At 41.4% G+C, this 16,890-nt stretch overlaps 1 protein-coding gene across 11 annotated transcripts in view; it reads left to right on the forward strand.

The window, feature by feature from the left end:
- CACNA1C (calcium voltage-gated channel subunit alpha1 C) overlaps window positions 1-16,890 on the forward strand; it is a 630,647-nt gene that overhangs the window by 408,987 nt on the left and 204,770 nt on the right. For 10 of the 11 annotated variants that reach the window (XM_089769299.1, XM_075896596.2, XM_075896633.2 and 7 more), the window contains one exon: window positions 1,972-2,156. In XM_089769299.1, the coding sequence (XP_089625425.1) occupies window positions 1,972-2,156 (185 nt within the window). Of the gene's footprint in view, window positions 1-1,971; window positions 2,157-16,890 lie in introns of those variants that run through there. The other variant, XM_075896642.2, reaches the window with a different exon arrangement.

A 16,890-nucleotide genomic window follows, 5' to 3' on the forward strand; every position in this document is an offset into this window, starting at 1 on the left:
GCTTACAAACAAACATTTTCACAATGAGGCTTTTCCATTATAAAGTAACTTTCACAGAATTAGATTCTTTTAAGTGAATGTAGTGCTGTTGAAATGTCTATGAGTGCCAGCACTGGAGATAGGAGTCCTCTATCTCTCCATAAAACAAGTACAATATGGGGAGCAAAAGTGGAAACTCCTACTCTCCCCCATAAACAGGATTCAACTTTGATGTGAAGAAAGTGGCTGAAAAGGTGAGAGTTGAGATCAGTCTCTACAGTCCATTGGCCTTTCTGTTGAGATTTCCAGCACAGTCGTCAGTTCCCGCTGAGTATGATAGTGCTTTTTAATGTGGATGTTTGCCGTTTGAAGCTGGGCTAAGACCTCCAATTTATTTCCCAGGAACTAAAGCAATAAGATAGTAATGACTTTCTCAATGGCAGACTGAGCTGTATTTGAGTCAGCAACATGAAGTTGAACAACTCACCTATTCTGTACATCCTCAAATATACGGATTGTACTGTAAAACTTTAATGACTACTATCATGGCAGAGAAGTTTCTGATCTAGGACCTGCCCTTCCTTTTCCTCTCTTGGGATGTGGCTGTGGTTAGAAGGGCAGCTACTCTGAAAGTAAAAATGAATTACTGGGAGGAATTGCACACAAAATCCATCATGAAATAAGAAAATGCATTGGATTGTCAGTCACACATCTACCCATCTGCTGCTCATCATTTGATTTATTTGACCTGAGCACCAGTGATCTCTGGGAGATACTGGGTTCTAATGACTCTGACCCCATCACAATTATATAGCAAGAAAATATCATACAAAAGGAAATTGCCACAGGAGTGCTCTTGTTTCCACCTTCCTATATGGTCTGCAAATTTCAATTGCTGGGAAATCCTGGGAAGGGCCATGGACTTTCACACTCGGTTAATAAATATATTATCTTTCTGTATGGTAACTACTGTAGAGGCACCTGATTCTGATCTTTTGAAACTCCTGATCTACTTTGATATAAACACACCAGAACCGTTGGGAATCTCACAAGAACAAGCTGAACCTCCATGTATCTATTTTAAATGTAGGGCCTTATCTTGAAGTCCTCCTCCAGGCAAAGCTCCCACTGCTTTTATTCGTAGCTTTGGCTGAATAAGGACAGCAGGACCGCATTCTCACTGATCAAGCACTCTCATTACATTGCTAGGATCCCAGCATTAGATTTTGTATTTATTTGTATGCATTAAAATGTTTTTCATGTTTTTTTAATGCATCAGAGTTGAAACAGACATGTAGCTTGGATTCTTAATTTTACAAAGGTATTGTAAGAAACCCTAAGCCTATGAACAGACAGGTGGTTAACCAGAAGTCCTGGTCCTGTAGAGCTCCTGAGCATGACAGGATCTATGGATAAAATTCTGCAAAGCTTCTAAGCTCCAGAAGTGCATCACAGCAGTTTAACATTAGTCCAGCACCCCTTAGCAACTACATAGCACTGAGGCCTGAAGTTTAGCTCCTTTAGAGGTAAGGTGCTCTACAAGAAGAAAGCTGTAGTCAGCTCAGTGCTCAAAGACATGAGTGACCTTTAGTTAACCCCAGCTGCCAACTGATACGGAAATGGAAAATTACAGTTGCAGTGCACACACCAAAGAAATGCAATAAAATAGTAAATTAACATCTCCTCTTGTATGAGTGTACCGTTTCTTGTTTGTGAAACCATGTGTATTGGAAAACATGTAAATGACAATTTTGGTGGTCATAACTCACAGCTTGTTCAACCTCTGCAAAATAAAAAAGCCAAACCAAAAAAAAAATGGTGCCTGATGAAAACCAATACAAATTTTGGTGGTGTCTTCAAATAATGTGTTAAATGCCCTGCAAAAGTCTGGTCTCAAAAGCAAGTCTCCTTCTTTTGCCTTGGCGGTGAATCATGCAGTAATTAACCATTCTCTCGTTCTTTTTTCCCCCATCATTTAAAATGCACCTGCAGAAGAGGATGCCTCTCCCTGTGCCCCTCAATTAGCACATGGACGGCAGTGTCCGAACGGCACTGAGTGCAAACCTGGATGGGAAGGGCCCAAGCATGGCATTACCAATTTCGACAACTTTGCTTTTGCCATGTTAACTGTGTTTCAGTGCATCACTATGGAGGGCTGGACAGATGTACTATACTGGGTACGTATCTGAAAATCACCAATCTCTGGGCCCAATAGTGCTGCCCTGCCATGATGAGAATATGGGGCTCTGGCGTGGTTTTTATTTTGCTCATTCGTTATGTGTGGTAATAAGATGGTTAACAATAACTGGCTGTAATTAACTTAGTGCATTAAAGGAGTGGCATGCAAGCTGTCAGCTGTCATATTTTTAAAAATTTAAATGTGAACTTTCTATTATATTAAAATATTGAAAGATGGCAGATGGCCTTTTGGTTTGAGAATCTGCACCTTTGTTGAACTGGGGGTCATGAAGTGACCCTCCCAATATATGAACTATTTTGCACAAATCCAGTGACTAATGCAGCTATATTTTGTCACGAGCGAAGATAATCATGTACTTCACATAGTAGCATTGCTATTAACAAAGGCACTAGAATGAAGAGATCCACAGATTCACAAGGAAGTTCGAAAAAACCTTCTAGATCCCCACTCTAATCCTAATTATTGACGTCCTCTTGATCTTAGTTCTTACCCTGATCCTAATTCTGATGTTGACCTAGATAATGACCCAAATTTTTATCTTAATCATGATCCAAATTCTATGTTTAATCTTTACGGTGAACCTTAACATTAACGGTCATCCTCACCCTAACCTGGACACCTGCATTCAACTTGATTCATCTTTTTTAGGTCCCATCATTTGGGGGACCCAATAACAACATGATAGTCCCACAAGAGTTTAAATAAGCATTGACCTTGCATTGTAAATGGGATCCACTTGAGCTCCTGAACTATGCTATTGCTTTGGGCTTCTTTAGAGTTGTAGCATGGTTCAGGAACATGCCTAAAACATAGCTTAGTCTTGACTATACTGTGAGAGTCTGGGTTTTAACTGTGTTTGCAGACTTCTGCATCACTGGTTCCCCCAGTATAAAAGGAACTTCACTATAGATAGAGCATGAGGCTCAAAGCATGGTAGAATGAACACCAAAATATTCTAAGAAAAATGCGGAAAAGGTCTGGACTAGGACAAACTTGTGCTGTTAATCAACACCCCCATTTCCCTTTAAACTTGATCTTGAAACTACATCCCATCTGCCATTAAGGTAGGGTTTAAAATATTTCTCTTTGAAGATTGACTGTCTTTAGTGTATCCATTACCCATGGACGAGACTCACATAGATAATGATTGTCTTTTCAGTTTTTTAAATTTAGATTAGTCTGGTGGTGTCAGTTCCCTCCTCGTGATTAATATAAGATGCATAGATGAAAATATTTGAGAGAAATCTGGGTCTTGCACAATGAAAATTAGCATAAACAATGAGAAGTCCTGGGGCACCTTATAGACTAACAGATTTATTGGAGCAGAAGCTTTAGTGGGCAAAGACCCACTTCGTCAGATGCATGTAGTGGAAATTCCAGAGGCAGGTATAATACAGGCACATGAAAAGAAAAGAGTACCAATCAAGAGGGAGGCCAGAGACTGGTACTCTTTTCTTTTTGTGTGCTTGTATATCTATACCTGCCACTGGAATTTCCACTACATGCATCTGATGAAGTGGGTCTTTGCCCACGAAAGCTTATGCTCCAATAAATCTATTAATCTATAAGGTGCCACAGGACTTCTCATGGTTTATGCAGATTCAGACTAACACAGCTACCCCTCTGATACTTGTCACAATGAAAATTAGATTTACTTGAAACAAGAGTACACATTAATAAAAACAGTGAAGAAAAAACTAAAACCAGAAAAGAAACCAGGCAAAATGTCTCAGTGTTTCATACAAACAGTATATCTGTCAGTCATATTTCAATTGTATCCATCGCTATGTCGTCTGAGAGCTGTACCTCTGTGTATCTGAGGGACACTTACAGGTCGTTCAGTGGAGAGAATCCAAAACAAGGTGAACAAGGCAATGAATAATAAATAGTGAAGCACTTGTGGCATTGTACACTGTTTAGCCATGTGAAATGAATCCCCCATGAATCTCTATAGGTGGGTTTTACAATAGACCATCTCTGACTTCTGAGTCCCTGCATCGTTCACAGGACAGGGTATAAAATACTCAGGATACAGTCATCAGTTCTTATTCACCCATTGTTAGGAGCCAAAAGCATAGAGCCATTGATAAATGCTCTTCTACAGTGACTGCTACAGATTGCTTCCATTTTTCATGGAGTCCCTACTGCAACTTAACTTTTGGGTGTTAGGTTTTGGTTTGGTTTGAGCTACTTTCCTAAGTATTTTCCCCCCTTTCATACAGTACAGTACATTGAGGCCTCTAATTTTAATTAATTGTTGCATATTAGTTCTTCGGGACAACTCTGGAGCTCTTAGTCTTCAAGGCAGTGGTGCGCGACCTGTGGCCCAAAGGCTGAATGTGGCCTGTTGGGGTTCTATGTGTGGTCCACATGACATTTTGTTTACCATTGCGTACACACGTGGTTTTCCCTCCCTGTAGTTTTTTTTTCCTACTGGTATTATAAAAGGAACAAGCACATAAAGCCAAGGCACATGTAGTGAGATGCATGCTGACTGCACACAACAAGACTTAGCATCCTTCTGCATCCAATCAAAGCGCTGCTACAGTTCAGCCATCACACCCCACACATTCTAGGTACACAAATGCAACTAGCAAAACTACCCTATCACAGGAGGCTGTTACAACAATCTTGTGGTCTGCTGAGATGAAGGAGGGCCACTCATGTGGCCCACTCACTAGCCTAAGTTGCCCCTCGCTGCTTCAGGATGTAGGTATATAGAACAGTTGCTTCAAAAAGGAAAAATGTTCTTGTTCTCCATTCCAAGTTATTCCCAGACCAAAAAAAAATTAAACTGTGGGATAGAGTCTTCTGCAGCTGGGTGTCATAATGGCTAGAGCACTGATCTTTCAGTCTGTAAGGCCAGAGACCATAATAGAGGAACCTAGACCCTCCCTCTTCATAGGATCCCATCCCAGAGCCCAGTATAGATCAGTCCCTAAACTGGAGAGATGGCATCTCCCATTCCAGCAGGGAGTCAAGCCCCAATTCTGTGGGCTACTTCCTAACAGTCTCTTCAATTTGGGGTGTGGCCCTACTAATGCAGGTTCCCAAGTGCTGGGGCTTATTTGTACCCTCCCCTTTGCATGGAAGCCCTTACTTGCTTCCATCCCATCAGGCAGGTAGACAGAGAGTTCCTGCCTCCTCACCAATCAGCCCCCAACTGAGCCTGGCCCCCTTCTTTTCTCCCCTTTCATGCCTGACATTGGTCTCAGCTATCATGGAGCAGGATTAGCTGAACCCAGATGTTTTCTTTAACCCTTGCTGTTCCAGATGGTCCTTTTTCTGTACCCTCACAAAGTGGAATTAAGGTTGGAAATAGAGTATCAATAACAAAAGACAAACATTTCTGTAACTAATAAAAACACGCAGCCCACATTAACAAAAGCCAGATAATACAAAGTTCAGAAAATTTAGAAAAATCACTAGGAAAAACTACACTGGAAATGATCGACATTTAGATATAAGGTGATCCAAAGAATCTTAACTGTGCCCTAGTAGCCATGCCATCCTTTGACTGTCATTTTATATAGATACATTGGCCGCCATTAAGAAGTCTGTGCTTGTCAAAAGTTGCCATACCACAGTATCCGAAGTACCATGATTATATTTCACTACTTAGAAGAGCCTGGTGTTTATATAGCAAATGCCAATTTTTAATTGGAACTACTGTACACATCTATGATAAGTGTTTCCTCTATATTAGGTGGCATGTTGAAACACTACAAACATTGACATTTCAATTGTGTCTGCAGATATCTTAAGCAACATGTACAGATTAGGCAGTAGCGTACACAAAGCCTAAGAGCAAAGATATACTGGCTTTTTAAGATACCTACAGCAACATAGAAACTTAACATACTGAATATTAAAATTTAAGAGAGTTCCAAACTTTCCAATCCTCTGGAATGAATGAAGTATTTTAGAAAGTGGCATAGAACATGGGTAATCTTGGGTTACAATTCTCTGAGTTTCTGGGTCTGTAATAGAGCCTGATTCATAATCCAAATCTCTTAGCTCCCAGACCTCTGTATTAACCAAAAGACCATTCTTCTACTTAGAGTTAGCCCGGTGGTGGTGGTGTGTATTCAAGAGAGTGATCAAGTAAGTGACACATGGCACTAAGGCTATTTAAAAGAGCCGTTGTATCAGATTAGTAGGTTGGGAATAAAAAATGATTTAATTAGAAATACATTTTCAACTTTAAAGAGAGATTGGTGTCTTCCCAAAATATTAGGTTCCCTCTCACCAACTTTCTCTGGAAAACGAGAGAGAGAAATGGTGTTTGGTTGTTGTTATTTTTTTAATTTGTATATCAAGAAAAGTGCAGGCAATTTCTAAGGTTTATGCCTCATCAGTGGATAAAAGAAAATCAGAATTTTTGACCATTATATTCAAAAGATGCCTGAAATTTTGCTCCTACATCCATGTTTAGACACCTGAATAACTTACCTGACATTTAAAATGCTTGGCATGCAAAGTTTAGAGAAAGTTGCTGGGTATTTGACACTTTGAAAATCGTGCTAATTTAAGTACCCAAAGTAAAATCCTAGCTTTGTTGAAGTCAATGGCAAAATTCTCATTAACTTCAATAGGGTCAGGACTTCACCCCTGCCCTCCTCCCTCCCCCCCCACACACACACTTTTTAAACCCCAACCCCTAATCTCTCAATGCTTCACATGCAGTCACATGCGCTAGCCCTGGACTCACAAGTGTGTATATAGGGATGGGCTCTATTGTACTAACTACCTTCTGAGGACAGGAATTAGAGGTAAACAATTTGCTTTGCTCTCCCTTCAAGTCTGAAAATGAAAGTTTGTCCGAAAACTCAATAGATAAAGGTTGAAGCCTTTAAGTTGAATTAGTTGGTTGGATATATTCAAGCAATTGAGCCATTTCCTTGGCTGAACATTGCTAAGTGCCTTGCAATATTCAGTTCTGCTTCCCTCTTCCCCTCTCCTAAGGACAGATTCTGAGACATGCTGAGCACTCGCAATTCTGATCAAAGTCAATGAGAGTTGAGGGAGCTCAGACACCTCTGAGATACTGAAAGAAAAGGCAGCCACTTAGTAAAAAGTTCTGAGGTCTGTTTGTCTGTCTAGATTCTAATGACAGACACAACAACCACTTAGTACCAGAATAGTTATTTGCTAATCTCCTGTTCAATCAGGGTAAAATGTTCAAAGTGACCTAGGAGCTTAACCCCAATTGGCTTTCCATTAAACTTATACTCCTAAGACACTTAGGCATTATTGCAAATTTTAACCTTATTCTCTCCTGTATCCTCTCTCACTTTCACTGTTTTTCTCATCTTTAATGAAGCCTGTCCCTTCTATCTCACAAGATTATTTTCCTGCTGATAACCTGGCTGCCCTTGGAAAGTGTCAGAGGCATTCAAATCAGCAAACTTTCATTCCATAAAATGTTTTTAAAGTAATGTCAATAAAATCAGTACACTTTCTAAGCTCCTCTTTTGCCCAGTGGATAGTGTGTGCAAATAGATTGGCTTCCTTTGAATTTTTAGAAAAAATGGTGCCCCTCATATAGTGTAATTTTATTTGCTATTATTGTTGTTATTAATAATTGATTATGGTCCAAATTCTGCATGCAAGACAGCTAGGTTGCACAGGCTGTCATTCTGAGCAGAACAGTGCCCTGTAATTCCTAAATGCCTTCTTTACCCTTCACACCTGGTAAATGCTAGCCCAGTGCTGTCACTTGGGTGGCACTGCCTCCTTAAATAACCTCTAAAGCCCTAAGAAATATAAAGAGCCCCTATCTTTAAAAGTAGAATTGCTGAGACCCTCTGTTAGAAAGAGCATTCCATGTTGAGCCTGCTTGGGCCTTTCTGAACTTCGTGAAGTTGCCCTAGCAAAGGAGGTATTAAAGGGACCTTGTGATTGCAAAATAAGACCATATAGGAAATTGGTAGTTTAAATATTACAAATTATTTGTTCGTTATACAAATCCAGAGAGGCACTAAGCACCCTCAGCTCCCTCTAACTATTTCCTACTAGTCTGAGCTGATTGAATTCTTCTACTTTTAATTATTCCTAGTGGTTTTTGTTTGTTTGTTTGGTTGGTTGGTTTTTTGCTGTCCTTTAGGGGAGGTGTCACTTACCAGTTAATATGGTCAAAGGACAATGTCTAGAATGACTGATAAACTTTGTATGCAGCCTTTCCCCTGTAGCATGGGACATTCTGAATGTAGAATGCCCTGTGCAACTTTAGGCCTGTTTTAAACTGAAAATTCATATCGATGTCAGTCACCGGTGTGAAAAAACCCACATCCCTGGTAGCTATACCAACAAAAACCCCAGTATGGAAGAGGGATTCCTGTCTTCATTCAGGTTTTCCTACACTGAAAGATAACCCCCTTCTACCACTGTAGGCTGTGTCTGCACGATACAGCCATGCTGACATAGTTAGGTTGATATTGTCTCTGTAGTACAGACATACTCTTAATTCTGAAAGTCTGTTCTCCATTATGCTGCACTTGAGGTGTCATTTCCACTAATGCAAACTAAGGGCAGAGTGGTCATGAAATTCTGCCCAATCAGAATGAGTTCCCTCACTTTGCAGTGGTGCAAATGACCACTTATGTTGCAGAACAATGGGAAATCAGGCTTTAGGATGATATGTTTGCAGTCTGGTCCTTGCAGTTTGAATTCTAGGATCAAGCAAAATGCCCACTTTTAACACGAGCCATTCAGCCAACCTCAGTGAGGAGGGATTCGTTCTGTTTCACATCATTCAAGCCACACTTCAATTCTTGGCCAAAATCTCTGCAAACATGGCATCGCAGTGCTTGCAGGAACAATTTTCAGAGAGACTCTGGCTGTAAAGTAATAGTTGTAATGTAACAAAGTGCCAGTTTAGCTAGGATATAATTAGAGATGGACATGAGCTAGAACACTCAATTTAATCCCTCCTGGGCTTTTGGCAAGATTGGACTCAGGGTTTCAGCCCATCTGTCTAAGTGGGACCTGAACTGGAATGCAAGATTTCAACCCTCTCAAATTTAAGAGGACCAAAATTCTTAGATTGGGCCAATCCCTACACAGAATGAGAAAACACTCCAATAGTAAGAGCAATAATGCAATGGAATAGCCTCCAAGGCTGCACAATAAGTTTGAATCCATGGACATGTTCAAAAGTGGGCTAGATAACCCATCCTAGGGAATATCACAGAATATCATGTGCAAGATGTAGCAGGTTAGATGTGCTGTCTTGACAGGCTCCTTCCAGCCTCAAAGTGTATAAATCTATGAAATCATAAATGAACTTGAAACCGGAGCTCACAGTCACCCTGGAAACTCCTGTCAGAAAATCAAATTGGGGAAGAAACCAAGCAATAGGTATAATTTACTTTGCTGACAGCCTTGACATGCTTTGTGAGATTTTCCCATCCCTCCACAGCTTGGTGAAGCCCGATGAGGAAGATGTGGTGAGGAGTACAGTGATATTGCCACAAAGTGGAAAATGTTAAATGCAGAATTGTAACCCCCAATTTTCACCAGCTGTGTTGTGCTTTCTAACCCTTTATTCTTACAGTGCTCCGGCTTGAATTAGTAAGGCTTTTCACACAAGGGAATGATCTGATTCTCTGAGTACACCTCTCTCTGTTTCTTGTAGCATTTGTTTTTTCCAGAAAATGCTGGATTCTTATTTGGGGGGAGGATTATGATCATGTTGGCAGGATTAGGCATGGATGTGGGGGGAAAAAAAGAAAAGACAAGCAAACTTGTTTTGCTGATCACAAAAGTTAATCCACTTTCATCTGCTGTACCAGTGCCATACAATGGGGTGCCCACATGTTGTGGTACTGAGGAGTCACAACATTGACTTGCCAGGAGAGTAATGGTCAAGTCTAAAATGTATGGTCCATGCCATAAATATTGACATAAATCTCTTTTTCATAAACAAATACATATGCAAGCATAACAGTTGCTTGTACTTCCGTCTTCCTGAAATGATTACTAGGAATGGCTTGTTGTTGTGGCAAAAACCTTCAGCTGATCATTTCTGGTCTCCATACAAAGATGGTGCACTTTAAAAATGAGGGTTTCATCTCACCTTCAGAGCTCACTTTGGGCACCCCTCCTGTATAAGTTAAGAGGCTCTCCACTTAGGATTAATTTCTTTCTTGAATATTTATGGGGTGGTGGTAATGGAGTGCCTCTGCCCAATGCTCCTGCTTGTGAAGATCTTTAGTAGCTCTGTTTTTCTCTTCCCTTTTCTTTACTCCTCTTTCTTCCTTTACTCTTCCTCAAACTCTCTTCTAATTATGGCTTCTATACCAGAGACTATTCTGTCCCTCATCTTCTTCCCAAAGTTGGAAAATTAAGCGTTTACCTGTTCAGACAAATTTTTCAAAAGTTTCACGTGGCTTGGGGTGCAAACTTTGTTGGTTTCCAACTTCAAATCTCTTAAATTGACCAGATCTTAAAAAGACAGTTTGGCAAATCAAGTTCAGCATCCAAGGACTGAAATCTCTAAAATCACAGGTCACTTTTGGAAATGTTGTCTTGGGTCCATCTGCCAGTCCCAGGGACGTAACAATATATGACTATGGGAGAGAAATATTGTTTGTCAGCTAACCCCAGAAATTGAAGCTCTAGAAATAGCTTATAGAATTCTTTTATTTGTTTCCAGTCTAATTTTGTTTTAATCAGTTGTTTTCAAGAGTTAGAGCTGAATTCTAGCCTCCATTGTATGAAAGCCAATCTCACTGATCTTGTTTGGAACTTCATTTGTCACAGAAAACAGAATTGGTCCCTGGCTTAGGGATTGGCTCTTGCATTTCACATAGAGACAAAGTTCATTGATTTCAGTCAGAATTGTACTTGCAGGAGAACTGGCGGATCAAATCCTCAGTAATCTCTGATGAGTGAGTGGAAGAAAGCTGAACATTTGGAGTGACTGAACAATTGGTAATGCGGAATCAACAGGCTTAACTATAAAGACAAGAGGAGACTGGAGATGAGAAAGGGAAAGAGGTGCCATTGGAGTTCAAGACCCAATAGAGTGAGAAGTTATTGTGAAACAACAACATCCTGGTGATGTTAATTTTTGAGAGCTATTGTTCTGTTACTCCTAACATCAACGATTCTCCCATTAGGGCCATAATAGAAATCAGACCTTCATTTACTGCGTAGATTTTCTTTTCCGATGGATATTTTAGTACCTTTTGTTGCTAATGATATATACAAGCATAGCAGAAGATTCTGCCTTGCCTACACAGGTTGCAATCACACCTTTAAGTGTGCCTTTGTTGGAATCGTTGTGGCAGTTGCATTGCATTCAACAGCTCTGATTATGGTTTCCTCAGTCAAAGTCTAGCAATTATATTATGTTAATGAGGAGTTAATATGATAATCAGCGAACAGTGTTGTGCCTGTATGTTATGAAGTGTGTGTTAGCTTCTGTCAGTACAAGTCTAGTTATTGTGAACTATAAGAGTAATTTCAATAACAGAAGAGGATAGGAGTTTATGAAATGTGAATATGGCTTCCTCATCTAAAATGGAAAGACTGAAGTATACATTTGTGAGGAATGCCCTGGCTTGAAAATTAGCTCTGAAAGGAAACTGGGATATATTGATCAGACGTAAATTTAAAAAGTTATCAGTCAGGCCTCCATTTAGTGAAGTGAGTGTTTATCTACGGCTTATATTACTGCTTCTCATTATCTTTCTTTTTAAGAGCTTAATTGACTGTGTAAGTCAATGAACAACGTGTACTTGGAAATTTGTGTGCATGCAGCAATCAGTGTTGTTCCAATATACCTATCGTAGTATCTTGTGTCAACATGTGTTAAAAGCAGTGAGATAAATAGAAGAGGACAGAAAACAGCAGTATGGCGAAACGGGCATAAAATCCCTTTCTGGATAATCAGCCATGTAAATGTAAACACAAAATAAATAAAGGCAGGAAAGGAAAGCCCCAAGCTTTGAAATGAAATAAAATCTTTAGGCTTGGAGGCCTGCTGTCCTAAGGGATATTTTAGTGCTTGAAATCAGCACTTTATCTTTGCAGAGTGAATTTCCAAAGCCTTTAAAAGCTGAAAAGGTTTTTAAGCAGCAGAGCTAGACGGAGGTGCTATGGTGTCTGTAATGAAAGAACTCTCAGCCCCCTCTTTGGGCCTTATGGGCACTTATTTTTCTGAGATCAATCTTAACCTTTTTTTAAACACACACTCACTTAGGAGCAAAGTGACCCAGCAGGTTAAAGTAATTATGTCTTTTGCTTCTGAAGATCTGGATTCTAGTCTTGATTAAATCACAAAAGTCAAAATAATTACGTAGGTCACTAGAGGGCATATATGTGGATGACAAAATCGCCACTGCACACAAACATCTTGGCATTGTCAGCAATCTGCAATCTGGAGGATGTGAATCTTAAAGTGTGAGATTTGTCTGGATTGAGACCTGGACATGATAGAGAGGAGTTGAGAGTCCAAGGACCTAAATTTCCTTTCAATTACAGTGGTGTAAATGAGACAAGAATCCGGGCACATTAATGGAATAGCAAAGTCCTTCTTTGAATGCTGGTCCCTATGTGTACTCTGCTGTGGATATACATATGCGCCATGGTCCTCAGAAAGAAAGATGTTGCTACAGGTTGGCTCTCCCTGGTCCAGCACCCGCAGGACCTGACCGATCCTGAATGAGGGGATTTGATGGACCAGGAGAGGTCTCTCTCCTCCTGGCCTGTGGTAAATTGCTGCTCTCACCTCCCTCCCCCTGGTTAGGGCTCCAGCCCGCCCTGCTGTGTGTCTCCCTGGGTGGGAGCTCTCTAGCTCCTGCTGGCCCCACTGCTGCCAGAGCTGGAGCTGCACAGCTGGAGCCAGAGTTCCCTAGCTGCCGCTGGGGCTGCAGCCAAACCTCCCTATACCTGGACTCTTTGGTCCAGAAACACCTGTGGTCCTGCCAGACCAGTGTGTCCCAGTTAAAGGAGGTACAACCAGTGTCCATTGGTCCATACCTGTGCTCTTCTGTTCATGTTTCAGGCTGAGGGCATACAGGGCGGTGAAAGCCGTCTACCTCTCCAGTTACAATTTTCTACTTCCACAGGGTGAGAGACAGAACCTCCAGTGTCCACAGAGCTGTTCTTCGGATTATGAATTTCTAAATATTGTGCCTCCCTGGTCTGGCACCCTTGGGTCCTGACTGGTTCTGAACCAGAGAATTTACCAGACCCCGTGCTTCATTTGCATAATTGCGTCATGGCACTCTTTCAAAAAATTGAAACTGCAGTCTAGATGCAGTTCTTTCAAAAATAGAAGCCTTTTTCGAAAGATCCTGTAAACCTCATTTTTTGTGCCAAAAGCTGAGTTAAGCTATTTCAACTTCAGCTATGCAATTAACATAGCTGAAGCTGCATATCTTAATTTGGCTTTGTCCCATACTGTAGACATACCCTAAAGGCCCACCTTCCGGTGTGTCTAGACTACATCCCTCTGATGTTAATTGCGTAGCTGAAGTTGAAATCGCTTAACTCGGCTTTTGGCATTCTCTACACTGCTGGAAGTTGAAGGAAGAACACTGTTCCTTCAGCTTCCCTTACTCCTAGTGAAGCAGGATTATCAGCTTTGACTGGAGTGCTCCCCTTCACTTTGAATTAGCTGTCTTACCTAGACTGCTAAGTTGAACCCTGGAAGATCGACAGTGGCAGCATCAATCTTCCTCTGAAGTGTAGAGGAAGCTGACCTAAGCAGCTGACCTAAGAACAGAACAGAATGCTTCACTTGAAGCAATGATCACACATGGAAATGAAAACAGAAAGTGACCGTAGAGTAAAGCAGTGTGATAGAGTCCAATGGGTAAACCCTGAGGACTAAAAAGCACAGCTGAAGGTTTCCATTTTAAGGTGGACTATCGGTAATTTAGGGCTAGATAGTCAAAAGATGGTGTTTGTTAATAAGTGTTTTGGACTTTGCACAGCTTCACTTGACTGGAAAAGTAGATATAGCCTCAGAAGATGTAGCCAACATGTAGTGAGTGATGGAAAGTGCTAGTGTACATAAATATATTTGACTAATTCTACATGAGGGGATCCTGGCAGCTGCTCTAATTTACACCAGTAATTATGGACCCCCAATGACCACACACCACGTGAAGATAGCCAGAGCATACCAATCCCCATTCTCCTGCTCCCTGTCCTTCCTCTTCTTCCATATTCTCCCTCTCCCTGCCCTTCTGTCCCAGAAGATATTTTAAGAAAGGATTTGGGACTTTTGTATATAAGACTATGTGTAACATGTCTGAATCCATACTTGCAGTGGTAGCAGGGGCCATATAAGTAAGTACTAGATAGATCTAAGGAAGCAAGTGAACATTGCTTAAGATTTCTTGTCCTAACCTTGGAATTTTGAAATAAAGTGAATTTAAGGAGTAAAACAAATAACTACTTTTATCAGCAGGAGCTAGTCAAGTGCTCTTTCTCTTTGAGTGTCATTGGCTCAGAGTGAGGTATTGGGCTAAGCTTTCCAGTCCTTCCCCATATCAGCAATTCTACTAGGGTTACCAAGTACAAAATTATTTTTAATAAGCAGTAGGGTTGAAACATTGTCTCAATTCTTTTAAAGACAATCAGAAAGGAAGTTTCATTTTTAGAAAGAGGTCCTATTGAGAAAAGAAGCAAAAAACTCAGTTATTTCTATAGTTTAAGTTATTCAGCAGCAATTTCATCCAGTCATTTTAGGATCTATAAAAATAAGTCTTATTTCTTCTATTGCTTTTTTCCCTGCCTTTGCCTTGAGTCAGCTGTGAAGCCTGCAGTTGCCCTGGCTTATTACCTGTCTTATAGTTCCTGGAATGCTGAAAATGTCTTTCAGTTTGATAAAAGGAACATAAATACTTCTCTTGATGCACTGAAATGTCACTTGTCCGGACTGAAATGTCTACTACTCTTTGTTACATAACAGTTATTTTTTGTAATCTATTTCATTCTTTCTTGACTTCTTTCTAGGGAATTGGCAGAAAATAATCTCCCCATAATGTATGACCCTCAGTCCTGAACAAAGCCCCAGTCAAGAAAAGTGCATAAACACACATGTAATGCTGAGCATGTGAATAATCCCTTTGACTTCAATTCTATTGGTAACAACACACTGACCAATGACTTCAATGAGATTAATCATGGCTTTAAAGTGATGCATGTATATAAGTGCTTAGTTGGCTAAGGGACCACATGAGTAAACCTCCTAATGGGATTTTATATAGTGAATCTCTGGGGGAGCTGAAGGTTAGAACTCTTAGCCTGTTCCTTGGGACAAACCAAATCTCACTCCCCAGTCTAATGCCCTAACCCTTATGCTACTCTAAAGCCCAGCGCACCGTCCTCCCTTATATCCTGTGTTGGCAGCCCGGTGCCTCCCAGGGAGGGTAGGTCTCAAACCCACAACCCTCTGCTCCCCCAGCAAATGCCATGTCCCCTAAGCCAATCCAAAACTGGATTCCTCTTAAAATCAGGAATAAGGGACCTTTCAGAAAAGGGTTTATTTTCTGAAAGATCCCTGTCTAGACTGGCGCTTTTTTCCGGCAAAGCCCCGAGCCGGAAAAAAGTGGCAGCCATGTTCATGCAAATGCAGCGGGGAAAATGTAAATCCCCGCTGCATTTGCAATTCCGACTTGTCTCATCTGCATCCCTTTTCCAGAAAAGGGGTGCAGTGTAGACACAGCCAATGAGTATGGTGGGATATAGGAGAGGTGATAGGCTATATCTGCCATGCACAGACCGACTGGTTACATCTCTTTGCTGGTTTGGTGTTGCTCCCCCATGGCAGTGTAGCAGGGTTGACTCACTGGCCCACCACCTCCTGCTGCTCTCTGTGGGAATTAGCTCTTTCATCCCTGGAGTGCCCTTGTGGACCAGTGTCTCACCCTCCATGACCTGTATCCTGTGCTACTTCAGGCCTTGTGGCCCATGGTGCCATTTCTTTACGGTACTGCCCTGCAGCAGTGGCCCCACACCCTGGAGACCTCCCTTCCCAGAGATTCCCAGTCCTCTATACCCACCTCGCCCGAGTGACCCACTGCCAGTTGTCATCTAGCTCCTGCCTCAGGGCAGACTGTGGTCTGAGATGGCCACTCATCATTGGCAAGGGGGTGTGATCCTGTGGCATTCTCCTGCTCTGGCTGTCTTCCTGCATCCCTAGTACCTCTCAGGCCTTGCTTGAGACCCTGCAGCCTAGAAGTTAGGTCAGGCCAGAGCTTCCCAGCCCTGCCTGCTTTTCTCCAGCCTTGCTCTGTTTCAGGTACCCTCTGTAGCTTTCCAAGCAGCCAGGTCCCTTCTGCTTCACAGCTGGAGCAAGAATGAGCTCCTCTCAGCCCTTGCAGCCTTTGATAGGCCCAGCCTGGCTCTAATTGGCTGATTGCTTCCTGCCCTAATTGGCCTCCTCTGGCATGTCTGTAACCCTCTCCCTGCTGGCGTGGGCTACTACGGTGATTCTCAGTTTCTCAACCTTTTTTTTTTTATAAAGTATCCCTTTAAAAAAAAAAGTACCCCCAGTACCTACAGTTTCAGACACACACAAAAATTTTCTACCATTGCAACACAGTTGTTTAAACAACTTAATCATAGCTGGGTGGGTGATGAAATTTTTGGGCGTAAAAAGTACAAAGCGCTGTGAAACTTGAAACAAAAATTCAGTTTTCTCCAAATTTCAGTTGTGTTGATGTACCCCCCAGACTTCTCTCGAGTACCCC

This window comes from Pelodiscus sinensis, chromosome 1 (genome assembly GCF_052426305.1).
Source record: "Pelodiscus sinensis isolate ZL-2025 chromosome 1, ASM5242630v1, whole genome shotgun sequence".
Classification (NCBI taxonomy): domain Eukaryota; kingdom Metazoa; phylum Chordata; order Testudines; family Trionychidae; genus Pelodiscus; species Pelodiscus sinensis.